The sequence below is a fragment of the Dreissena polymorpha genome, chromosome 8 (genome assembly GCF_020536995.1).
Source record: "Dreissena polymorpha isolate Duluth1 chromosome 8, UMN_Dpol_1.0, whole genome shotgun sequence".
NCBI classification, from domain to species: Eukaryota; Metazoa; Mollusca; class Bivalvia; order Myida; family Dreissenidae; genus Dreissena; species Dreissena polymorpha.
Window position 1 is genome coordinate 70,093,281 of NC_068362.1, and position 27,025 is coordinate 70,120,305.

A 27,025-nucleotide genomic window follows, 5' to 3' on the forward strand; every position below is an offset into this window, starting at 1 on the left:
ATTTCAAACTTAAATGATATGTCACGTTCACATGATTTTTATAATGTAAAATTCACGACTGGCAAATAAAATGTATTTGCCATGATACTTATCCATTTATCGGTACTCAGCCAATCGCGTTAAAGTACGTAGTACGAATGTTTACATGTAGCACGTTGCATTAACAACAACAATTGATATAATTCTACATTTGGTTAGTTTATAATTGTGCGGTATCGTAAACGAACTGAAGTTTAAGGAAAGGTTGATTTAAAAGGTAATAACAATTTGTTAATTTTTCCATTCGTATGTGTGTGTGTCCATTGTTATTTGAGATTATTTTTTTTTTACAAAGAAGTAGAATAAATTCCGGATTTTATATTCGGACAGAGTTAATTCAATCAAATAAGTTTAAGTTATAAATTATTGACATTGTTGTGTTTTGATGCATGTTTTGAAATATTTCTGCTAAAAGCGTTTAACCATAACAGATGATTAGTTTATGTTTTAAAAAACTTAGAAAAAAGAATTAATACAATAGTCATGACTTCAAAAATGTACACAGAGTGTCAAAGATTCTAATAATATTTTTATTAATGTAAAGCAGAAATAAACTTTGAAAAGATAATGAAATTCCTTGTATTTTGTTTAATTGTAATTCACAAAATTACTTGAATGATTATTTATTAAAAGTATTAAATTACAATAATGTATAGTATAGTGGCATACATGCCATAATTTTTAGGTCCAAAGCGGGACATTCCATAAAAAATTGTCGTGACATTTGACCAAAAAGCAGGACACCTAAAACAATCTATCATTCCGCCTTAACTGTAGTCAGTATAGTACTAACAAAAACTCTTGATACTTTTATTCAAGACATAAAACATCTGATATGAAGCATGAAATCTAAAACATAACAATAACAGTTTTATAAAGTAAGACAATGGCAAACAACGAAGATAATATTCATCATTTTAGAGTACAACATCTGGAACATTACGACAACAATACTCATTATATTACTTTCAATGGCAAACATTAACGCAGGAGGGGCTATCCAGTACACTGAAAGTACGGGTTACAGTAAACTATCTACCGAACAGTTACATCAGCTTTACACGCAATGCGCAGAAAGATGTTTTTTAAGCATGTATCCATGCGCAGTTTGTTACTTGTCAATTATCGTGGCTTAATTGGAGTAGGGTCAAACTGTCATGCATAGCACCTCGTTGTTTTTAGCTTAATTGGAGTAGGGTCAAACTGCCATGCATAGCACCTCGTTTTTTTATTACAATTACACCCAATTACACTAGACAGGATGGGTATCACTTATTGGACTGTTTGTTGCGATTTTGGTATATTGCACATTCCAATTATCCCGCTATTTTGGAACTAAACATTGAATGTAAAAGACTCATTAATGACGTAGAATTAATTTTACAAAACAATTGTTTTGTAAACCGTTTCAAACAAAGACAAAAACAAACACATTTTCAACATTTATTTCATTATAATACAACTATCGATAGCAATAAGCGACCACTATCTTAAAGACCACCATGGTGTGAATGCCTGATAAAATCAATAATTAGCCAATAAATCGCTGTTAAGGTGTCATAAACAACACTGGTACACACGAGAAGTAGGATTGGATTGTTAATTGGGGGCAATAAAGGGATTAGCGGTGGTAAGTGTTAGCGAAACAGAGCTTGAATAGCGAATTTTATTGGGAACCTATAGACCTTACATCGTTTTTTACGGGATGTCGGTTAAATCGTCTCATATCAGGACGCCGGGACAAAGGGCCCAAAAGCGGGACTGTCCCGCCGAGATCGAGACGTCTGGCATGTATGAATTGTGGTATTTGCTAATCATTAAATGACATTGTGAATTTATGTGAAACATTTTTTAAATATTTTTAAAAAGAAATTTATCATTCTGTATTTTTTTTAATGTATCACATTCACACCATAATGTATCATTTGTGCTAAATGAGATTTTGCCATACAATAGCATAGTTTTAATTAACACTCTAGTAAGTAGTTTTCTTAAACAATTTTTAAAGCATTACTTGTATGTGATTAAGTTTAAAAATCATCATAATAGGCTATAAAGCAATAACTATTTTAATTCAGTAAACAATGAAATATATGTATTTTTTGTCGCTCATAAATCATTAATATATAATACAACACAATTATCAACTGTCTAATAATTTTTTTAAACACCATTCACGGTAGAAATTAACTGATTTATTTTTTAAATGACCACATTTTCAAAGACTTACACAATTCCCATGAATTTTGCCACATTGAAATATTCTTTTCAAAGCCTGTTTTAAGACTCACTCAGATGCACATTTTAAAATTGGATTGATGACATTACTCACAATTTTAACAGGTTTTATTATCAATGACTGCATGGAAATTGGATTGGCTTGTTTGTCTGGAAATATGAATGTTGAAGATAAGACAGTGAAAGAGATATATTTGGCATAAAGTCAATACAGTAGATTCCACTTAATAGAATATCGGATATTCGAATAATTCGGTTAATTGAATAGAAATTGAAAAAACCAAACCGTTTGCATCTCTTTCCGTTGAACAAACTCCACATATTCTGATAGCAAATATGGCGTATTTCGGTTAATTGAATAGCCAATTTTCTGTTGCACACTATAATCCACACTATAATCCAGCAAAGGATGTCACAAATCTCCCAAGGATACGCATCGTATCGACGATTTTGACAGACACGCTCAATCGACTGCCTTTGTTTTCATTTCACATCATGCATGTATGCAGCGTCTGTCAAGCGTCACGTGACTTACAGGTGTAGTATGCGAGCAAGTACAATGCAAACACTGGAGTCTCCGGTGTGCAGTCAGGTGCAAACTTTCGAATGCAAACTGTCGAGTAACACACTTCAACAGTTTGTTGTCGCTAAGAAACAATTGAAGAGTGTGTTGCTGATTAGAAACAAACTGTTGACGTGTCTTGCTCAACAGTTTGCAATAGGTGATGGAATGTTACACTATATTCTCAGTTCGTGTTTATAAACCTACACAACTGCGTCACAGTAAATCATATCTAAACATGATGTCGAACAATCGCAAACGCGCACATTTGTCAAAACATCGCAGTCTTAACACTGCTGATCATGTTTTCACAATTACCAAAATTAAATCCAGTATTGACCAGATTTTCCGGTAAATCAGTACACAGTACATTATCTGTTTCAATACTAAAACCTGAAAGAGTAACGTCAAAGATACACCATTCTCCTCGCTACAAAGTTTTCCTTCGACAGTGTATATACACCAACGCTAATTTTTGTGCGCTTTTTACCAGGACAATGCATGAGCAATAGATGTTGCTAGTGTAAGCGTTGGGTAAGCAATAAAATGAAAATGGAAAAAATCATTACATGCACCGTATGGCGTGACATTGTACATTGCTGCATAGTTTTCGATAGCTTTTTGTTGGGGGCAAAGGAAATACATGTGGACGTTTTATTTAAAGCTAGAAAGTGTGTTTTGGATTACAAAATTTGTATTATCATTTGGGAATTCAACAAAACATTTATATTATATTTATAATGGATTCAATATTTAATTTCAATATTAACATTTTTTTAAACGCTCTATGTGTCGAAACGATGTTTTTTGATTATGCATGAAAAGCACAATTTCCAGGAGGATTACATGTGGACGTTTTATTTAAAGCTAGAAAGTGTGTTTTGGATTACAAAATTGGTATTCTCATTTGTGAATTCAACAAAACATTTATATTATATTTATAATTGATTCAATATTTAATTCCAATATTAACTTTTTTTAAACACTTTATGTGTCAAAACGATGTTTTGATTATGCATGAAAAGCACAATTTCCAGGAGGATTACACCCGGTTAGTGATAACATTGGAAATATAACGGATTCCGTATAATTGAATACTCCGGATAATTGAATATTCTGACGTGAAAAATGGGCTATTCAATTAAGCAAAATCTACTGTAGTAACACCTGTTAGTAACTCTTAATGAGAAAGTGGATCTACTGTAATTCTGTTTATCTGTTTAATCAGCAAACTGAGTGACTTATTGCATCATAATATTTGTACAGATATCAGTTTATCAAGACACGGTGGCCATTTAACAGATTGACAGTTGACAAGAGAGAATGTTGAAGCAGATCTTGCTGGTCATGGGGCTTGTAGTTGGGGTTCTCACACAACACGTCATGGCTAACTCCGCAGCCTTGACAGTTGTACATGTGGAGGGAAGTGAAGATGGTGAGTTTAATTTGTATGTGAAATATATCGTCTCTGTGAGTATTTTAGTCACTTGAATGTGGTCAGTTACATGTGATAACACATTCCTTGGGCCAGGGATGGCTTATAGGTGATTTTCAGGTCTATCACACATAGGGATATAGAAGTGGTCAACGACTTTCTGTCCATGTGCGCATCTGTGTGTCACAGTCTGGATCCTGAGCTAATTCTGAAAGTACTAAAGCAAAGATTAAACCTTATATGTGCATAGAAGGTATATGGGGATAATGCACACTTAATAATTCAGTTTAGTTTCCTTGCTTAATTTCAATTTTTTGTCCATGATTAGCAGTATTCCAGTCAATAATGCGGTCAGTTGACTCTTTCCCACTCAGAAGCAAAGTGAAAATTGCTATGTGCAAACAGCATAAAACCTTAACAGCCTGCAAGTTACTCGAAGTTTGTTCAGGTTTTATGCTGTTTGCTGTTCATCAGTATCTAAGTGTTAGAATTGAAGCCTTAAAAACTTGAATCTGGTAAGAAAGGTCTTAAATTAAATTTAATTTATTAAGGGACTACAAATGCGTGAAAATATGTTTCTAAGTTGTAAAAGGTTAAATATTATTTCACTTTCCTTCGGCAAGGTTGGCATATTATTAATTTCCTGTTTCATCACATTGTTGAATAAAATGTTGGTTTAATGCATTTAGGGTTTAATGGCTGTACACATTTAAAGTACTGTAGAATTCCCTAGCACTGAATGTGCACACTTGTCTTGGCTCAAGATTTTGTGTGGGAGTAACAGATCAACAATGTCTGAAAAATATGATCATGTCTGAAAAATATGATCATTGTGATAAAAGAAAGGCCACTCATTCCCCAAAGTTTAACTTTTTTCATAGATTGTTTCCCTTGCTCTATTTTAGTTTTTTTTATGTGTGATTTTCCTGAAAGATTTTATTGTGGTCTTGGGCTGTGGTGGGAAACCAGATTATCCGAAAAAAAACACCTGTCTGGTATGGCGACCCCTCGTCAAGTGGTGTGTATGATTGTTTAATTGCGCCCATACTGGACAGGTGGGTTTTCCCTCAGGTAACTCTCCCCTCCCCGCAGCACATTCAACCATATCAAAATTGAATATTTATTAGAAAAAAAAATCCATATACAATGTAGCTAGGCTAGAAAGTGAATTAGGTTGGAGTGCTAGGACACTCTAATGCAGTACTAGGCATGGAAAGACCTCATAAACTTGTTAACACACACTAACCTGGTTTGCTTCTTTTTGTAAAGGCACATTTGGACCACACCTATTTAATCCATATAAATTCCACACGTACATTATTGCTGCAGCCAAGATAATAGTTGCAAACTGGTTTTGGTTTAATAAAAAAAAGGCTTGTGTCACATGTGATGTTCTATGATGGTAGCTTAATATCTACCATTTTTGAACCATAAACAAGATTTCCAGTTCTGTTGTACTTAATTACACTTTGGAATATGCTCCATCTAAAAATAATGTCAATATTCACATAGAAGATCCAGTTTTTTGTTTCTTTTACAGAGACCATTGTTGAAGATACGGATGGTGATAGTCCAGTTGTCTTGGAGAAATTCATTCCCACGGATCAGTGGCAAACAGTGCAAGAAGGTACAAACTCGTATATGTATGAGCCTCATTCTGGGAAAACTGGGCTTAATGCATGTGTGGAAAGTGTCATCCCAGTTTATCGTGTGCAGACTGCACAGGCTAACCAGGGATGACACATTCCACTTAGGCCTGATTTTCATTTTATAGAAGATACTTACTTTCAACAAAAAATTCCATAAAAGCAGAATGTGTTGACACTGATTAGCCTATGCTGACTTCACAGGCTCGGTAATCTTAATAATATTTTACACACATATCTTAATTACAGTTCTTTTGCGAAGCCGATCTCGCAAATATTTGTTGATTTTGAGTATTTAATATTTCTAATTTTCAAAGGTAAAAATCCTACATTTTAATGCAGGTTTAAGAGAAGTTAATCATTATTTAAATTTAAGTATAATGCAGTGTGATTTATTAGCTTATCTGAGCACAACGTGCTCATGGTGAGCTTTTGTGATTGCTTTTTGTCCGTCGTCCGTGTCCGCTGTGCGGCGTCAACATTTGCCTTGTTAACTCTCTAGAGTTCACATTTATTGTCCAATCTTCATGAAATTTGGTCAGAAGATTGGTTTCAATGATATCTTTGATGAGTTCAAAAATGGTTAGGTTTGCTTAAAAAACATGGCTGCCAAGGAGTGGGGCATTTTTCCTTATATAGCTATATATGGCTATAGTAAAATCTTGTTAACACTCTAGAGGCCACAGTTATTTTCCGATCTTCATAAAAGTTGGTCAGAAGATTTATCCCAATAATATCTTGGACGAGTTCGAAAATGATGCCGGTTGGTTAAAAAACATGGCCGCCAGGGGGCGGGGCATTTTTCCTTATATGGCTTTAGTAAAACCTTGTAAACACTCTAGAGGCCACATTTATTGTCCAATCTTGATGAAATATGGTCAGAAGATTTGTCTCAATGATATCTTGGATGAGTTAGAAAATGGTTACGTTTGCTTGAAATACATGGCCGCCAAGGGGCGGGGCATTTTTCCTTATATGGCTATATAAGGCTATAGTTAAATCTTGTTAACACTCTAGAGGCCACATTTATAGTCCGATCTTCATGAAACTCGGTCAGAAGATTCATCCCAGTAATATCTTGGACGAGTTCAAAAATGATGCCGGTTGGTTGAAAAACATGGCAACCACGGGGCGGGGCTATTTTCCATATATGGCTATAGTAAAACCTTGTTAACACTCTAGAGGTCACATTTATTTTCTGATCATCATGAAACTTGGATTAGTTCGAAAATGGTTTTGGTTGCTTTAAAAACATGGCCACCAGGGGTGGGGCATTTTTCCTTATATGGCTATTCAGGCCCGTACCCAGGCCATGGGCCCAGGGGCTCGGCCGTAACATGTATTTTGATACGTGCAGCGAATGGAAGCAACTGCTACAGGAGTTCGTAGACTATGGTCTGATAATTGTCGACGCAAGTTTTTTTCCTTCTTTGAGAAGGCCCTAAACGTATTTTTCCGTTCTTAAAGTTTAATTGGGTTTTTTTTGAAACCTTTTATTGGGAATTTTAAGGACCTGATATATACTTTTTGCATTGAGAATAGGGCCCTGAATTTGAACCGGAACAAAAACACTGACAAAGGTATTAAAACTGATTATTTATAATTTTTGAACGGAAATCACTGAAAAAGACTTCGATGAGATAGTTAACACGTTTGTTTTAAGGAAAAACAGATTCATAAATTTGCCGAGCAACAGATAAGAATTTGGCAGAATTCAGTATTTAAAATAATTGAGTACCGAGAATTGAGTAATATCAACCTATTAATGGCTCATTGGTAAAAAAATGAAAATTGAAACAACAAATCGATCTCATTATATAAGTTAACCTGATCCAGTGTAGAAAAATATTGTATAATTAAATTTTCTCTTTCCTTGAATTTGTTTGAAAACAGTAAAATATGTTAAATTGATTATTTAAGACTTTCATTATTTCCCCAAAAAATTAGGCGTTTCGTTCAATTTTTTTCCTCAAAAATGGCAAGGTCTTTCCCAAAAAAATCAGATTAAAAAAACCTGTGACGTTATTGATTTGTGAAAACAATGGTGTTTAGCAATACGATAGTTGATGCGGATAATCGTCAGTTTAAACCTGTAAGTTTCGGAAATCTAAAGCTTTTAATATTGTTGTGAATTCACACCAATGTTTAAAGCTTAAGACTTCCGAAATGTGTTGATTTACTTGTTATATTCCATTAATTTATATCACAAAAAACGTTTTTATAAGCATTAAAATTCACCTTGCAAAGTGCCAAATTAAAAAAAGTATATATATAGGGAGGGGGGACCTCTCCCAAACCCTCCCCGGTTCGGCCCCCCCAGTAAAAAAATCCTGGGTACGGCCCTGCTATTTATGGCTATAGTAAAACCTTGTTAACACTCTAGAGGCCACATTTATTGTCCAATCTTCATGACATTTGGCCAGAAGATTGGTCTCAATGATATCTTGGATGAGTTTGAAAATAATTATGTTTGCTTGAAAAAAATGGCTTCCAAGGGGCGGGGCATTTTTCCTTATATGGCTATATTCAAATCTTGTTAACACTCTAGAGGCCACATTTACTGTCCGATCTTCATGAAACTTGGTCAGAAGATTCATCCCAATAATATCTTGGAAGAGTTTAAAAATGATGCCGGTTGGTTGAAAAACATGGCTGCCAGGGGGCGGGACATTTTTCCTTATATGGCTATAGTAAAGCCTTGTTAACACTCTAGAGGCCACATTTATTTTCCGATCTTCGTGAAACTTGGTCAGGAGATTTGTCCTAATAATATCTTGTTATCTGAGGTGAGCGACTTTGGGCCTTTCAGGCCCTCTTGTTTTTAGAAATACCGGTAAATGCAATATCAAGCCTGTCAATTACTTGCATACAGAAAGCTCTTTAGTCAAAATTTTGAAATTTCTTTTAAATTTATATGAGATAAGTCTGGTAAAGGAGCAACTTATGTGTCTTACTTTGTCATTTTTCAAGTATAAAAAAAACGCATGTGCGTAAAGTATTGTTCCCGATTAGCTTGTGCAGTCAGCACAGGCTAATTAGGCACGACACTTTACATCTAAACTGGATTTTGGCTAAGAAAATATCATAAAAGCCGAAAGTGTCGTCTGTGATTAGACAATGCGGACTTCACAAGCTAATCGGGGACAACATTTTATGCACATGCATTGAACCCTCTTTTCAAAGAGCACGGCACATATCCATATATGCCATAAGTATTGGTATTGTTCATCCATTTCACCATGTCTACAAATGAGAATTTACTATTTTTGTCCTCTATCGGTTTCACCAGAGGGGACTTATGGTTTGCGCTCTGTGAGTCTGTCTGTCTGTCACACTTTTCATGAAACTTGAAACATGGATAGATGGCAATATGGACATTATGCACGTCATTTCATTTTGTTCCTACGTCAAAAATTCTGGTTGCTATGGCAACCAAAAAAATAATTTAAAAAATCTGACATTGATAGAGCCGGTAGGGGACATATATTACTTGACAATAGTCTTATTTAACATTTGATGTCATTTGACATGAATTGTAGGTCAGGCCATTCCAGCCGGCTTACATGTGAGAATGAACTTTGAGACAGGCAGCAAAGAGGCCAAACTCATGTCGGACTTCAGACATACAGATGATGCTCAGGGTATGTTTTCTGTAGAAAGATCAAAATGAATATGTGTCATTCCATAGAACTTTTTATAAAATCATGTTTCCACCAAAACGTGTCATGATGTGATATGTGGTAGCTAGTGAACATCATCAAGTCTGCAAGAGGACCTAGAAAAGAATCCAGATACAGCATTGATCATGGCCAATTAAATATTCAGGTCAAATACGTAGTATTTTACTGGCCAGTTAACTTAAATTTGGGCGTGTAATAGTTGCAAAAGTGACAGACTTTTCCGGACACTGAACTACCAACTTGTTTTCAGCTGTAGAGACAAACACAAGAGTACATCACTGTTTTGACTCACCATCTGTTTGACATAACATGACACTTAAATGGTGCAAACTCTTGATAAACATGCTTTAGTTGATGTTTTAGGGGTTTCTTTGACTTTATGAAAATCAGCCTGATTTCAATTGGCATGGTCACTTGCATGTGGTTATTTGAAAACAATTAATATGCAAGTTTGTCGTAGGTATTTAAGCAGACATAAAAGGGGAAGGGCAACCTCTTTTGTGAAGTATTGTCATATGGTAAACTTTAAAGTTGGACATGACCCTTTTCACTTAAGTAGTTGTATTCTAGCTTACACTCAGTATAATTCCACGGGGCATGGTCTTTATTAAAAATAATTGGATTGAAATACAAAGAAATACTTATGTTGCTTATTTCTATATTAATTGCTTATGACAAACATGCAGGTTGTGTCTTTATTTAGAAGAAATTTGACAATTTAAAAAAAGACAAAAGGAAGGGTTGGACTATTTTCAAAGGCTGAGGCAAAATAATGAAAGGGCATGGGGCACATATTTTTAAAAGGTTGGGGCATAAAAATGGATGGTCACTCCCCCCTTTTGAAATCTTCTCAAGCGATGTGCAGACACACTTTAAAAAATAGATTAATTGAATGAATGATTAAATGATTTGTATGCATTGTAATACATAGTTTGTGATGTTTATATTTCTAGGACATCAATATTTGGGTCAGAAGGAGTTTATGAGAGAAGAATTAAAAAAGGCAATGAAAAACCTAAAAGCGACGGATTTAGACAACAAGGTTTCTCGATAGCAATATTGTTAAGTTTAGTTTAAGTCTATTAAGTCTTTGCTTCATGATGGAAAATGGCAATATATGTTTTTTTTACAAAGAGTATAATATACATGTATGTAAACAAAATGCATTTGTCCAGCTTAAACTTTCTTTGAACGTAAATGTTGATTGTGTGCTGTAATTTATTGAAAACCCTAAAGACTGTTGTTAGAATACTTGGCTAAGTATGCATTTTACTGATTTATATTACTGTTTTTAAAGTTTTATTTAAACAACTACTTAAGTAAATTTTCTTTTAAAGCTTGTAGTATTTATCAATGAATTTTCTGCACAGTGACACATTTTCGCGTTATGCAAAAATTTAGCTACTTAAGTGCTGTTAAAAAAGACATAAGAATTGCTTGTAAGAAATTTAGGTTAGGTATTTTGAGCGATAATTTGGTTTATGCAGGACTCTAAACCTAGCGGGGAATTCCGCAGTTATGAGGAACTCAAGAAGGACTTTGCGGACATGAATGCCAACATCGAGACGGATGCTGAAATCATTGCGCGTCTTCTGCTGAAACTGAACAATTCAGACACTCCCAGCGAAGAACTGCAACTGACTCTGACTGATCTGGAATACTATCTGCATCAGGTATACATTATAGATGTTAGTGTTGTCTGACTCAAAAGTCGAGGTCACACTTAAAGGTCAAAAGTCTAATGGTCAAGCTTGGAATGGATCCATCTGTCTGTCCATCCCTTTTTTCATCTATCCATTCAGCAATCCAAGCCTTCATCTTTGAGTTAAGGACTTAGTCATGGTGGCCAGGTCAATATGATGTCCGCATAGTGATCCAAACATCCTTGGTTCAATCTCAGTATGGGAATATAATTAAGATCACTAAAAAAGGCACCAAGTTCTGGTTCTGCCCTGCAAACGGACTCGAGAGTGGCTCAATAAGATTTGAATGCAATCAAGCTAATATAAATGAGCCTTACTCTGGGAAAACGGGGCTTAACCCTTTAAGCGCTGGAACCGAATTTTAAAGGCCTTTGCAAACAGTTTGGATCAAGATGAGCGTCTCATCAGGATCCAAACTGTTTGCTATTGTGATAGTATTCTTTGAAAAAAAATCGAAGAAAATGTTAATTTTAGACATTCAGCAGAAGACAAATTTCCCAGCATGCAAAGGGTTAAAACAATAAATACAGGAAGTGATGACCATGTTAAGCCTGTGTGGACTGATCTTGAGGACATTTTACGCACATGCATTAAGCCCTGTTGTCCCACAGTGTGGCTAATATTGGTTTAAACGGAAGGACTTTCTATTTCCAGTACGACAATGCAATACTGTTTGGGGATGCTGGAGGTCTCTCAGTTCTCCTGGGAATCCTCAACAAAACCGAGAATATGGACGTCTTGAAAGAGGCAGCACGAGCATTAGGGGCGGCAATCTCAAGGTATGATTCGTGTGCAAAATCATGTTTCTATGATTCACGCCATTTTTACTCCATTTTAACCTTTTTAAAACTAGAAAAATGAAGAAAAGCTAATCATAAAATTAAAATGTGCTGTGCCACTCCTAAAAATATATCATTCTCTGATTACTAGGGAATTAAAATTAACATTCAAATCCAACAAATAACTTAGTGTAAGCTCCAGAAATTTTGTTAACCAGAATTCATTTTTTTACAAAACGTTGAATATCTTATAAATTATTATGGTATTTAACATCATATATAAAAAACAAAAATAACTATTTCATAACTTAATTCTGATGAAATTTTTCCTGATAGGCATACTGGTAGACTCTGTAAAAAAGCAGTCTGAAACTAATTTCACAATTTATATTTGTACTTGAAATTAATGAACAAAATAGTTACTGTATATCTTTTTAGCTCACCTGATTGCTCAGGTGAGCTTTTGTGACCAGTCTTTGTCTGCGTATGTCTGTCCGTCCGTCTGTTAACATTTGCTCGTAAACACTCTAGAGGCCACATTTCTTGTCCCATCTTCATGAAACTTGGTCAGAAGCTTTGTCCCAATGAAATCTCTGCCGAGTTCGAAACTGGGTTGTGCAGGGTCAAAAACTAGGTCACTAGGTTGAAAAACATGGCCGCCAGTGGGCGGGGCAGTTTTAATTATTTGGCTATAGAGAAACCTTGTAAACACTCTAGAAGTCACAATTTTTGCCCAATCATCATGAAAGTTGGTAAAAACATTGGTTTAATTGATGTCTCGGACGAGTTTGAAAATGGTCGGGATCGGTGAAAAAACATGGCCGCCAGTGGGCGGGGCATTTTTCTCTATATGTATATAGTGAAAACATGTGAACACAGTAGAAGTCACATTTTTGGCCCAATTTTCATGAAATTTGCTCAGAACATTTGTTTCCTTGATACGAGAGCTGAGTTCAAAAATGGATTAGGTCAGTTGAATAACATGGCTGCAGGGAACAGGGCAGTTTTCTCCTTATCCCCCCCCCCCCCCTTTTGAAGAAGAAGGGGTATATTGTTTTGCTCATGTCGGTCCGTCCACCAGATGGTTTCCGGATGATAACTCAAGAACACTTATGCCTAGGATCATGAAACTTCATTGATACATTGATCATGACTCGCAGATGACCCCTATTGATTTTCAGGTCACTAGGTCAAAGGTCAAGGTCACGGTGACCCAAAGCAGTAAAATGGTTTTCAGATGATAACTCAAGAGCGCTTATGCCTAAGATCATGAAACTTCATAGATACATTGATCATGACTCACAGATAACCCCTATTGATTTTCAGGTCACTAGGTCAAAGGTCAAGTTCATGGTTACCTGAAATAGTAAAATGGTTTCTTGATGATAACTCTAGAACGCTTATGCCTAGGATCATGAAACTTCATAGGTACAATGATCATGACTCGCAGATGACCCCTATTGATTTTCAGGTCACTAGGTCAAAGGTCAAGGTCACGGTGACCTGAAATAGTAAAATGGTTTCTGGATGATAACTCAAGAACGCTTATGCCTAAGTTCATGAAACTTCATAGGTATATTGATCATGACTCGCAGATGACCCCAATTGATTATCAGGTCACTAGGTCAAAGGTCAAGGTCATAGTGCCAAAAAACGTATTCACACAATGTCTGTCAAGGTCACAGTGACTCAACTTTGAAAAATGGTTTCCGGATGATAACTCAAGAATGCTTAGGATCATGAAACTTCATAGGTACATTGATCATGACTCGCAGATGAAGTATGATGAAACTTGACCAGGATGTTTGTCTGGACAATATCTAGGTCAAGTTTGACATTTGGTAAAGATTGAATGAACCAACTCCTCTCAGGTGAGCGAACTAGGGCCATCTTGGCCCTCTTGTCTAATAATATACTGGAGAACACTTTGGGCTTTAACCCTTTCCCCAATAAGAATTAAAGTGAAAATGGCTTTTGCAGCCAGCATAAAACCTGAAAGACTACAAGTTTGGTGCTCATCAGTATTTAATGGTTGGAAATGAAGCCTTTCAAATTTGAATCTAATTAGAAAGGTCTTTAATTAAATTGAACTTTTTGAGGGACTAAAGCATAAAAATATGTATCTAAGGGGAAAAAGGTTAAAATGTGATTTTCCCTTCCGACACTACCGGGTATACATGTATACTTTGTTGTTAAATAAAAACATTAATCTTACTCCAGTTGTTTATCTTGGTTGAATCAGACTTACAGGTAAGACCTTGAGAAATCAGGGCCAGGTGAATCATTTTTCGAAGTCTTTGTTTTAGCAACCCCAAAGCTCAGATCCGCAGTCTAGCCTCTGGTGCGATGGAAGTACTTCTTCGTCTGATGGCAGTCAGTTACGACACAACGGTGCAGCGAAAGTTGCTGTTTGCCATTTCAAGTCAGTGTCGACACTTTCCCTATGCTCAGAAGCGCTTTGTGGACCTTGGTGGACTGTCTGTTTTGCAGAAAGCGTTTAACCAACCTCTGTCGGACAAATTCAAAATGAAAGCAGTGGCTTTAATTGCTGACATGCTGATGGAAAAAGTAAGTGACATTGTTGACATTTTGAGAATGTTCAGCTCACCTTTGCGCATAGTGCTCATGTGGATCTTTTAGGATACTTTGATGTCTGTTGACTGTCCATATATGAGGTGCATGCATTTAACCCATTTTATGCCTAGCGTCCAAAAAAAAAGGCCTTGGCAAACAGCGTAGACCCGACGCCACATGATGCAGCGTCTCATAAGGGTCTGCGCTGTTTGCTTAAAGGAATTTCTGTAAGAAATATTCTAAATATAGAAATAAATAATACTAGACATCTCTAATTTTTTAAATAAATTGATCCAATTTACAAGGATGGGAGAGTCCACTCGGCATAAATGGGTTAAATTTTATTCTAAGGACTTCTTTACTCGAACCCCTTAAAAAAATCACAGGAATTACCCTTTTTTAAAGTCGTTAAAATTGTTTGGTCTGGTGCATATGTACATGTAGTTTGTATGACCAATAGATTGATCAAGGTTGTTCAAATTATGCCCCATGGGTCAAACCAGGACCCACCAGTGGTTACTTGTTTCTCTTACATGCACAAAGAAAAAAACCTAGAAAATATTTGAACTCAAAAGGTTGTATTTGTGGGGTTTAGTAACCCACATTGCATTTTGGTCCTCTACCAAGTTTTTAAAATTATGTCCATGGGGTCAAAAATATACCAGCCCTGAGGTTACTTTTCCTTTGTATGTATATAGTGAATATTCTCAAAATATAAAAATCCTCTCCTCTGAAACCGCGAGGCCCAGATGCTTGGAATTTGTTATGGAGCATAAAATATGATTCTCAACCAATTTTTTGTTTAATTCTACCCAGGGTCTAACTTGGTCATGTCCTGATTTTTAGCTCATCTATTTTTTGTAAAAATAAAATGAGCTATTGTAATCACCTTGGCGTTGGCGTCCTGTTAAGTTCTGCGTTTAGGTCCACTTTTCTCATAAAGTATCAATGCTTTTGCATTCAAACTTGGTACACTTATTTACTATCATGAGGGGACTGGTCAGGCAAAGTTAGATAACTCTGGCGTGCATTTTGACAGAATTATGTGCCCTTTTTATACTTAGAAAATTGAAAATTTGGTTAAGTTTTGTGTTTAGGTCTACTTTATTCCTAAAGTATCAAAGCTATTGCTTTCATACTTGCAACACTTACTAACTATCATAAGGGGACTGTGCAGGCAAAGTTATGTAACTCTGACTGGCATTTTGACATAATTATGGGCCCTTTATACTTAGAAAATTGAAAATTTGGTTAAGTTTTGTGTTTAGGTCTACTTTATTCCTAAAGTATCAAAGCAATTGCTTTCATACTTGCAACACTTACTAACTATCATAAGGGGACTGTGCAGGCAAAGTTATGTAACTCTGACTGGCATTTTGACATAATTATGGGCCCTTTATACTTAGAAAATTGAAAATTTGGTTAAGTTTTGTGTTTGGTTCACTTTACCCCTAAAGTATCATAGATATTGCTTTCATACTTGGAACACTCGCAAACTATCATAAGGGAACAGTAAAGGACAAGTTGCATAACTCTGGTTGTCACTTTTACAGAATTTTGTGCCTTTTTTGACTTAGTAACTTTGAATATATGGTTAAATTTTATGTTTAGATCCACTTTACTTCTAAAGTATCAAGGCTATTGCTTTCAAACTTCAAATACTTTCATGCTATCATGAGGGTACTGTACCTGGCAAGTTGAATTTTACCTTGACCTTTGATTGACCTTGACTCTCAAGGTCAAATTATTAAATTTTGCTAAAATTGCCATAACTTCTTTATTTATGATAAGATTTGATTGATACTTTGACAAAACAACTCTTACCTGACATGCCACAATAGACTCCACCCAAACCATCTACCAAGCCCCCCCCCCCCACCCTGAATCCCCCTCTCCAATTTTTTTCTCTCTTAAAGATCATCTTTTAAATGACCAACACACCCTAACACTATACCCCCCCCCCCCTTAACCCCCCCCCAACAATTTTTTTTAAACATGGTTAAAAAACACAAATATTTTTTGTATTATTTTATTTTTGAAATACTGTCCAACCATCCCACCCAAGAATCCCCCCCCCCCCAAAAAAAAAAAATGCTTTTCTGTTTCATTTTTGGAAGAAAATGTAATAAATGACCACACCCCCAAACTATACACCCCCCTCCACTCCACCCCTCCTTCCTTTGTGATTGAAATTGAGATCGGTCCCTTCACCTTTAAAAAGAAAAAGAAAAATGAGCCGTCTGCACCCGCAAGGCAGTGCTCTTGTTATTAAAGATGAAACACTCAAACTGGAGGATAAGACAGTTTTCCTTGCATGGTTTTAGAGCAATTAAACCTTGTGAAAACTCTTGACGTCATATTTTGCGCCCAATTATACTGAAACTTGCTCATAGAGAGTGTTGTAATTATATTTAATCTGATTTCTAAAATGGTTGTGAAAACAACACAAGAGCTACCCAGAATAGATCAGTTCCTTTGGGTTCATATGAGCAACATTGGGCCCAGTAGAAAATAATGTTCATATAATTTACATTCCGTGTTGTTGTTTTGTATTGAGAATATAAATATATATAAATTATGTAATTTTGTATTAATGCTTATAAATATTTGTTTACTTTTTGAAGATTGTGACAGAGCAAAACACAAGTCCAGAATTGTCCACAGACTTGGAAAAGCTTCGTCAATATAAGGAGTAAGTGCACAGAGTTGTCTCCCTTCATCTGCTAATTCCTTGAAGAATTGAACTTAGTACATTAAGAATATTGGTTGTTGATGACAGGATGTTTATTAAAACTGCAGATTTGAAAAGGAATTACTTTTGTCTGACAATTTCCCTTTACCGGTAATTTAACTTTTCTCATTCTTGTTCTAAGTCTCACAGACTAGACAGACATGTGCCTTCTTTTGGTGGATTCCATTTGCATGTTTTAAAAAATGGATATTGGGCCATACAATTCAATACTGAATGCAATGTTCTATTCTACAAAATAAGTTGTTCTTTCTATATCTGTTGCCATTGCATTGTAAAGAAACTACAGACTTTCTGTATGAAAATCTTTCTTCACAATCTCCCCCCACCAGACAATACTAATGTATACTTTTGTTCAAATGAATAATCTGGTACAAAGTTTGTCATTTTATGGGAGAAAATTACCCAGACTTTGCTGGGGTAAGCAGCCTCATTTTCACTGTTAATATGGCAGTTGTTAAGGGCCTGATGACAGAATCATCATAGCCGTTCTGATTCTTGATATTTCCCCAAGGTGTGTTAAGTTTTGTTATTTTAACTAACCTTACCCATCCTAATTTTTTCATGCCAACCCAAAACTTTACGAAACTCCAGGTTAAATTTTCAATCCTGTTTGCCTGATCGTGTTTTCTAAATTTACTTCTTCACATGAAGGAATGTTCCATAGCGGTTGGGGAAATTTCATTCATAAAACGTCCGTTTTACTTTGGAAATAACGCTTATAGCACCAAAAAGGATTATGAAAAAATATTTAGCTTACCTACTTAACTATTTTTAAGGATGTGTTTGTTTTGCAAACAAACATTTGGCCTTATCAAATTATTGTGTAACGTTGTGCATTCAGAGTTGACCTGGAGACGTTACTAGTGGACAAGGGCTGGTGTGATCGGGTCCCAGAGCTGTTGATGTCACATGACCATGAGGCAAGGGAACAAGCCATAGTTGCTATGGAAACGTTAGCACACACGTGTCAACAAACATTTTCCAAATACCTAGTGACTGTAAGGTTATTAAATACGGAGTACAGAGACATGGTTTCAGACGATTCAGGCTATTTTCAACACATGGTTGAAATTACGGACAATTTACTTAACAAAGTTACGAATAAAAATAATGGACATGTTACAGATGAATTATAGCGGCTCTGGAGTCGTAGGACCAATTGTTTACTTTATAATAATACATGTATATTAATTTATGTTTTTTTGCAATGACTGTATGTTCTTACAAATTTGTTTTGACATTTGTGTTTCTTATTTTGTCAAAGCTTTTTTGCCCATCTGTATGCACACCATTTTGATGTCAATTTGTTCTATTTTGTGACTAAAATGTATGCTGTTTATTGTTTTGTACAATTTTTGTCGGTGTTCATCCATGCTTAATATAGCTTACATAATTTTCAAGTAGGTAAATTAGTAGGTTTTACTACTGGTAGTTTTTTAATACAAAACTTTTATACTAAAGAATTTTGCAATTTTCTGAAAACACTTTATTGAATCTCAAGGGCTCAGTATGTGATTGTTTGATTGAACATTAACATTGTGTTTTATTGCATACTGAGCATGCGCAATATTTATACAAACTTGTAACGTGTTATTTTCGAACTACATGATTTATATCAAGAAATCGTGTTTGATAAAAAGTATGTTCATTTAAACAGACCGTTTTATGGATTTCATTTTGAAAACAATGCTATTTGTGAGCCCCATATATAAATAGCAATATGATGTTTCACACTGTCTGATGGAAACATTTACGAGTTTCTTTGGAGATTTTCAGCCTTAGAACTATAATCATTTCGGTTTTGCCTCCGTGCAAAAGTTATAAAAGTCTTCAATCACAAATCCACAGGTTGAATCCCAATAGTATTGTACATGTCAAATACACATGTCATGTTATTGTTATCAATATTTTTCACATATAAAAATATTTTATTTTGAACAAAATTGTGGGACATACGCCTTGTTGCTAACGGTTTACCTCAGACAGTTGTCCTCACATTTCTAAATAAGTAAGATGCAAAGTATATCTTCTTAGTTTTGGATGACAAATAGCACTAATTATTAAAATATTATTTCAAAATTACAAATTGGTTAATAGAATTGTACTTAAATTGAATGAAATGACATGTGTGGTGTCCTCGAAGGCACGTGGTCGGGGTGGCAGAGCTATCGATCAGATAGGCCTATGTCATGAAGGGCATATGGTCGTGATTGTGTATGCACAAGATGGCATATGACCGCAATTGTGGCATACAACCGCGATTGTGTAAGAACGGGATTGCATATGACCGTGAATTGTGTACGCACATGATGGCATATGACCTCCATTGTGTACGCAAGGGAAGGCATACAACCGTTATTGTGTACGCACGGGAGGGCATATGACCGCCATTGTGTACGCACGGTATGGCATATGAACACGATGGTGTAAGCAAGGATGGCATATGGCCGCGATTGTGTATGTACGGATGGCATATGACTGCAATGGTGTAAGCACGAATAGCATATGACCGGGATGGTGTAAGCACAGGAGGGCATATGACTGCGATGGTGTAAGCACGGGAGGGCATATGACAGCGATGGTGTAAGCAAGGATCGCATATGACGGCGATGGTGTATGCACGGGAGGCATATGACCGCAATTGTGTAAGCACGGATGGCATATGACCGCGATGGTGTACGCTCGGGAGGGCATATGACAGCGATGGTGTAAGCACGGATGGCATATGATGGCGATGGTGTACACACGGGAGGGCATATGACCTAGATGGTGTAAGCACGGGAGGGCATATGACTGCAATGGTGTAAGCTTGGGGTGGCATATGACCGCGATGGTGTACGCACGAGAGGGCATATGACCGTGATGGTGAAAGCCCGGATGGCATATGATGGTGATGGTGTACGCACGGATGGCATATGACCGCGATGGTGTTAGCACGGATGGCATATGACCGCAATTGTGTAAGCATGGGAGCAAATATGGCTGGGATTGTGTAAGCATGGGATGGCATATGACCGCGATTGTGTACTGCACAGGAGGGCATATTATGGCGATTGTGTATGCACAGGAGGGCATATGACCGCAATGGTGTAAGCACAGGAGCAAATATAGCTGGGATTGTGTAAGCATGGGATGGCATATGACCGCGATTGTGTACGCACAAGAGCACATATGACGGCGATTGTGTACGCACGGGAGGGCATATGACTGCGATGGTGTATGCACAGTATGGCATTTGACCGCGATTGTGTAAGCAAGTGAGGGTAAATGACCGCAATGGTGTAAGCACGGAGGCAAATATGGCCGCGATTGTGTAAGCACGGGATGGCATATGGCCGCAATTGTGTACGCACGGATGGCATTTGACCGCGATTGTGTAAGCACGGGAGGGCATATGACCGCAATGGTGTAAGCACCGTAGCATATATAGCCTTGATTGTGTAAGCGTTGGATGGCATATGACCGCGATTGTGTACGCACGGGATGGCATATGACCGTGAGGGCATATGATCGCAATGGTGTAAGCACGGGAAGGCATATGACCGTGATTGTGTAAGCACGGGAGGACATATGACCGCAATGGTGTAAGCAGGGGAGGGCATATGACCGCAATGGTGTAAGCACGGAAGCAAATATGGCCGCGATTGTGTACGCACGGGATGGCATATGACCGTGATTGTGTTTGCACGGGATTGCATATGACCGTGATTGTGAACTGCACGGGATTGCATATGACCGCGATTGTGTACGCACGGAGGGCATATGACCGTGATGGTGTAAGAACGGGATTGCATATGACCGCTATTGTGAATGCATGGGAGGGCATATGACCGCGATGGTGTAAGCACGGGAGGGCATATGAAGGCAATTGTGTACGCACGGGAGTGCATATAACCGCGATGGTGTAACAGGGTTCGCACAGGGCTTGAAAATGAGTCCTAGGCTTGAAAAGCCCTTGAACAAAGGTTGGCCTTGAAAAAGTGCTTGAAAAGTGCTTATTTCATCTAAAAAAGCCTTGAAAATGTCTATTTCTGCTCAAAATTACTTTTATCATCGCTTTAATTATTAACTTAAATCGTTCTTAAGGGAAATATTATGAAAATTTATCATATATTCCTTCGCGCAAAAAGTTGAGTACTAAATATAAGCTTCGTACACTATTGAGTACGAAATGTTATGTGTACACGTCACAGATTGTGTACTACGTCAGAGGTTCTTCGTTGTGATCAATTTTCGCTAGTGAAAACGCAGCGATGGGGAAGTGTCGTTTCAAACCAGGGTGGTTAACTGAATATTCCTGGGTACAGAAAACAAATGACATTCGAAAAGCACATTGTCGAGAATGTATGAAGACCATTGATGTCGGGGGGATGGGGGAAAGTTCTTTGAAAAGCCACAAGAAAACATGAAATTGAGAATCAATGTGTTTGTTTGTAATAACTTAAAAAAGTAAATACATATGTGAGACTCATTGAGTTAAGGATGGATATTACAACATGTATTTGTATGTAATTAAAAAACATGTATGAGTTAATATGGAATAAGTTTAATGAGTTTGAGCAATTAAATGACATTTACTGTGTAGATCTGGTTTGAAAATGCATTTTTTTAAAGGAAACTAACGTACTGTTCTTGGCCTTGAAAATGAAAATTTGGCCTTAAAAAGTCCTTGAAAAGCGCTTGAATTTAGGTTTGCAATTTCTGTTTGAACCATGTGTAAGCACGGATGGCATATGACCGTGATTGTGCAGGGCCCTCAATCTATCAAATCTGCCGCCGAATTTCGGTGGCAGTCCCCCACCTGAAAAGTATACTTTTTCCCCCCTTTGGGGGGAAAAATTCCCCCTAAAAAAAAAAAAATTTTTTTTTTTTTTAAATAGAAAGATGTGTGTCATGATTATTATATCTTAATTCTATTACAATTTAATCTTTTCAAACATACTAAATTATAAAAAATGCAATGGATATTTTGACATTATTTTAAAGGGAGACAACTCTGAGTGGATTAAGTGAGGTCGGGGGGGTACTCGATCATCTACTGCAGTGCGTCTGCATAGAGTTCTGTGTTGATGCAATTATAATTTCCCAATAATTTGCAGATATAACTTATATGGTATGATTTTTTTTCGCCGTAAGCTGTATTAAGCCAGCTTTACACCCTGACTTGACCTTTGTAAGTGTCCAATAATATTCAAATAAAATTTCCCGCGGCTAGGTACGAATAAATACACTTCATTTATTCCATTGGCTGATTTGAGTATAACACCACAACATTGGAAACATATCCGCATCTTTGTAGCACTGTTTTACTGCATGAAACAATTTTATCTCTAATGAAAAGGCTCAATAGATAGAACAGTTTTACAATCAATTTTCGACATAAATACAGTTTGTGCGTTCACCTTTTATTTTCAGAGAATTACCAGCGCAAAAGCGTTTATACTAAAGGCTATATTCTCATATTTAGTACTTATTTGCATTGCATTTCAACTCGCGAGGTTTTGGGTCAATTCGCGGCCAGTGTGTGAAAGTTAGAGTTTATATACAGTTCATCACCGGAGTTCGCAGAAGGGGTTGCGATCTTTTCATTGAAGGAAAACATTGGAATCTATGCTATTTTTGTCTGATGGAGTAAATAGTTCATTTAGTCGCTTTGTCGATATATCAATATTTTAGGCACAGCTGTTGCCTTGGTCGTATACAGTTGGCGTAAACAAGCCGTCGTTTCAGCAGCACAATTGTTACCTAACTTTAATGCATTGCATTCCAATCCGCAAGGTATCAAGGTCAGTTTGCGGTCAGTTGCAGAAATCTTTATATAAACGCCGTCTCGTAAACTTTGTGCACTTGAAGTCTGTTTTGATCAGAAAGATACTAAATAAAGATATTCGGCGATATTATTGTGGTATGTCAATCATCGATTTTTAATATGTTTTCAACGTTTGCATGATAAGGACCAATTTTGATAAAATTAATTAGAAATATTTATCCATTTCGACCAGTTTATTAAGCATGAGCACAATAATTCACTATACTATAATTATGCAATTAAATAAGATTCGAGTATTGCCGGCTGACCTATATGCACTCGTTTATTTTCATGTTTCTTGTGTTTTTCTATTCTGTAAATATAGATATCTGAGTAATAATATCACATAAAGCAAAATAAGCCACGAAATCTGGCGCAACACCCCGTAATTGATTTGCTTGTGATGTAGCTAAGAACTGCGCAGAAAAAGGCATCCGCTACTTTTTATCTCATATAGATAACTTTTGATCGTTCATAAACATCGACCACAATCAACGCCGTATTTTTTTTTAAAGATATTTCTTATTAAATTTGTTATTAGCTTAGTATCTTTGATTTAATTGTAGTTCATGTTTATGCTTTATTTCGATTTTATTGTGTTTAAAGTAGGTAAAAACGAAACATGCCAAAAGCGGGTGGGGTATGGAAAAATATATTATTTGTTAAGTTTGGGCAAATAAGAAGTTTGATTACCTTTGGTAAAATACTTTTCTTTGAAAAGAACAATTATTTTAAAACAGATAACTATGCTGTCTTAAAATGTTATTGAATGGTTTATTGTTATAACTTATAGAAACCTTTTTTTCAGGAACATCACAGTGTCAACAGAAGTCAGAAACTGGAATACTGTATCTCATTCTGCATGAAGCTCAAGAATTCTACACCTGGGCCCGTATTCACCAACCGATTCTTAGACTTAAGAATAAAGAATAGACTTAGAACCAAGAAAAATGTGTTCAGTGTTTGAATATATACAGGCCTCCACTGTTGTTTATTTCATTTACAAAATGTTCTATATAAAAAATATTATAGATAGAGATGTTTACTGCAGAGTTTGACTCAAAATTAAAGAAATTCTTGAATATTCTAATTTAAAGAATTTTCTTTATTCTTAGACTTAAGTCTTAAGAATTGTTTGGTGAATATGGGCCCTGGAATGTTATTAACTCTTGCAATTAATATACATCACCACAGTTACATAACTATCTTCTTTGAAAAAAATAAAATAAAGATACTTCAAATGTGTGTCTACTTCATACCCTTACATTAAAAAATATCCTACACATTCAGAAATATAATAAAATGGATGGTGGTTTAAGTTGCTACACATCCAATGTTGTCATGTAGTCATTTAACATAACATGTGATGTGTTGACATGACTATTAACACTGCTAAGAAAACATTTACTTCGAATTAAATAAAGTGTCCCTGGTCAAATGTCCATCGGCTAAATATCCACATTGGTGAAACTTTCAGCAGTATCACAGTCATCCTTAACTGGTTGTTTGTTGGGCTATCCCCATTAACTACCTGTCATGGCAGATTTGTTCAAAACAAGACAAGTATCAATGTTTGAAGAATTGTTATTGCTTTTACAGTCTTGACGCTAACCCCTAGCCCAACAGCCCGGGGCTAGTGAAATGTATTAAATTTGGTCTATTAAAATTTCCTGATTCATATAGTCGGGCTAGTGGGTCTGTTCTATTAATGCATGAAGATTCAGGCTAGTTGTTCAAAAATGCTAAAGTGAAGACTGCTTGTATAGCCTGGTTAGTCTGAGACATTCCAACAAGCAATAACTGTGACAGTCCAAATACTTGCTCATTAAAGTGTGTATAAAATTTACAGGAGCTTGTGTGTGTGTGTTTGGTACAAGCTCATCTCAAAAACTGATTCACTATTAAGTTTTTAACCTAATACAAGTAAAACCTGACTGTAAAATGAATACTATCATTATAAAGATTTTGTTGTTTGGATGAAATATTATAAATTGTAATCCCTATGATTAACACAGAAAACATGAACCCAACGCTAAGTCCTGTTGATGTAGCAGAGCCAAAAGACCTGGAAGTATAGATGGTTAATGAATGATGTTCCTTATGAAAGTACTAGTAGGTACTAGTTGGTTTATCTGTTTGATACATCTAATAGTATATTTAAATTTTTTCATTAATAATATGGGGTTAACATAGTTATCCTGCTCAGTGGTTGAATCTTCAGGAAATGTTAACATAAGCACATACATTGTATTTAATACATGTATGTCGGTGACCCTCGACTGCAATTTGGGTTACAGACAGGGTAGCCTAAGGTGTAATTATTTCTAAGAGATGAACCCGAGTTGAGGCTTAGACTTACCAACCCATGAGCGAGTCAGAGATCAGCACTCTACCGGTTTAGCTGGCCGGGGTAAGCTGTCGGTCAAAAGCTATTCATAGCTTAAGATATAATGTTTGTATACCATACCGACAATAAATAAATATTGATTTGATTTTGGGGACTTACTTTTGCTTAATAATGATCTTAAATAATATTATAGATGTCAACAATATGATTTTTATGTATTTTAAAAACACAACAAGTTAGGCTTGCAACAGAACTAATAAAAATATATGGATTATTATACAATTTACAAATCAAACATATTTAACTTAAATTAGGCTTGCAACAGAACTAATAAAAATATATAAATTATTAATTTTTTATACAATTTACAAATCAAACATATTTAACAATCAAGCAGTCTTAGGTTTACTGAAATGTGCAAATACCAATTGGTTTTTATCTCTGAAAATTTAGAAAAATGAGCTAATATAAAAAAGGTTTAATTTTAATAAGTGGGTGTGTTTAAATTAACTTGCACTCAAAAATTATAAGAGTCTGGAGTTGTTTTAATTTCTGACAGGTTTCTGCACACCGTACAGTAAGGTATGATCCTGTTATTTTTGTCAGTAGTTAATTACGGCGCCGTTATTTACAATGGTACTGAACTATTATCGAGCAGATGGTCGTTGAACGTTATAATAAAAATAAAGATTGCTTTTATTAGTTACAAATCGGCAATTTATCGCTTTTATTTTATTTATAAAGTCAATATAGCGGATAGGTAAGGTGAGTATACTGTAGAGCGAATACTGGCAGAACCCCCCCCCCCCCCCCCCCCCCGAACCCTTAATCTCGCGTTATCTCGGCAGTCTCGTTACGCGTGATTTAACAATGTCGAAATCGTGAATAGTGCAAACATGTACAAATGAAATAATGAGAGAGTAAGTAAAAAATTCCCCAAAAAGGGAAACGCCGCGAAAATTCCCCCTCCTAAGGGCTGCGGACCCCTTCCCCCAAAGTAGTGTGAGGGCCCTGTTGTGTACGCACAGAGGGCATATGACCGCGATGGTGTAAGCATGGGATTGCATATGACCGTGATCGTGTACGCACGTGATGGCATATGACCTCCATTGTGTATGCAGGGGAGGGCATACAACCGCGATTGTGTAGGCACGGGTGGGCATACGACTGCCATTGTGTACGCACGGTATGGCTTATGACCACGATTGTATACGCAAGGATGGCATATGACCGCGATTGCGTACGCACGGAGGGCATATGACCGCGATTGTGTACGCACGGAGGGCATATGACCGCGATGGTGTAAGCATGGGAGCAAATATGGCTGGGATTGTGTAAGCACGTGATGGCATATGACCGCGATTGTGTACGCACGGGAGGGCATACGACCGCGACGGTGTAAGCACGGGAGGGCATATGACGGCGATTGTGTACGCATGGGAGTGCACATGACCGCGATGG

The 27,025-nt window shown here is 36.4% G+C and overlaps 1 protein-coding gene across 2 annotated transcripts; it reads left to right on the plus strand.

Annotated features, from left to right (window-relative positions):
- The first annotated feature begins 44 nt into the window (after nucleotides 1-44).
- Nucleotides 45-18,745, plus strand: LOC127843265 (nucleotide exchange factor SIL1-like). Of its 2 annotated transcripts, none has more exons than XM_052373144.1 (10): nucleotides 45-256; nucleotides 4,142-4,274; nucleotides 5,815-5,901; nucleotides 9,460-9,561; nucleotides 10,554-10,642; nucleotides 11,088-11,273; nucleotides 11,958-12,082; nucleotides 14,389-14,650; nucleotides 17,281-17,348; nucleotides 18,250-18,745. In XM_052373144.1, the coding sequence occupies exons 2-10, from the start codon at nucleotides 4,163-4,165 to the stop codon at nucleotides 18,542-18,544; spliced, it is 1,326 nt and encodes a 441-aa protein (XP_052229104.1). In that variant the 5' UTR covers nucleotides 45-256; nucleotides 4,142-4,162; the 3' UTR covers nucleotides 18,545-18,745. The 2 variants fall into 2 exon arrangements, with proteins under 2 accessions (XP_052229104.1, XP_052229102.1); XM_052373142.1 differs by having other exon boundaries at nucleotides 49-256; nucleotides 4,106-4,274.
- Nucleotides 18,746-27,025: the final 8,280 nt, after the last annotated feature.

Coding starts and splice junctions, on each gene's coding strand:
- LOC127843265 (XM_052373144.1), top strand. CDS start 4,163: ATGTTGAAGCAGATCTTGCTGGTCATGGGGCTTGTAGTTGGGGTTCTC. Junction 9,562..10,553: donor ACATACAGATGATGCTCAGG/GTATGTTTTCTG, acceptor TTATATTTCTAG/GACATCAATATTTGGGTCAG. Junction 14,651..17,280: donor CTGACATGCTGATGGAAAAA/GTAAGTGACATT, acceptor TACTTTTTGAAG/ATTGTGACAGAGCAAAACAC.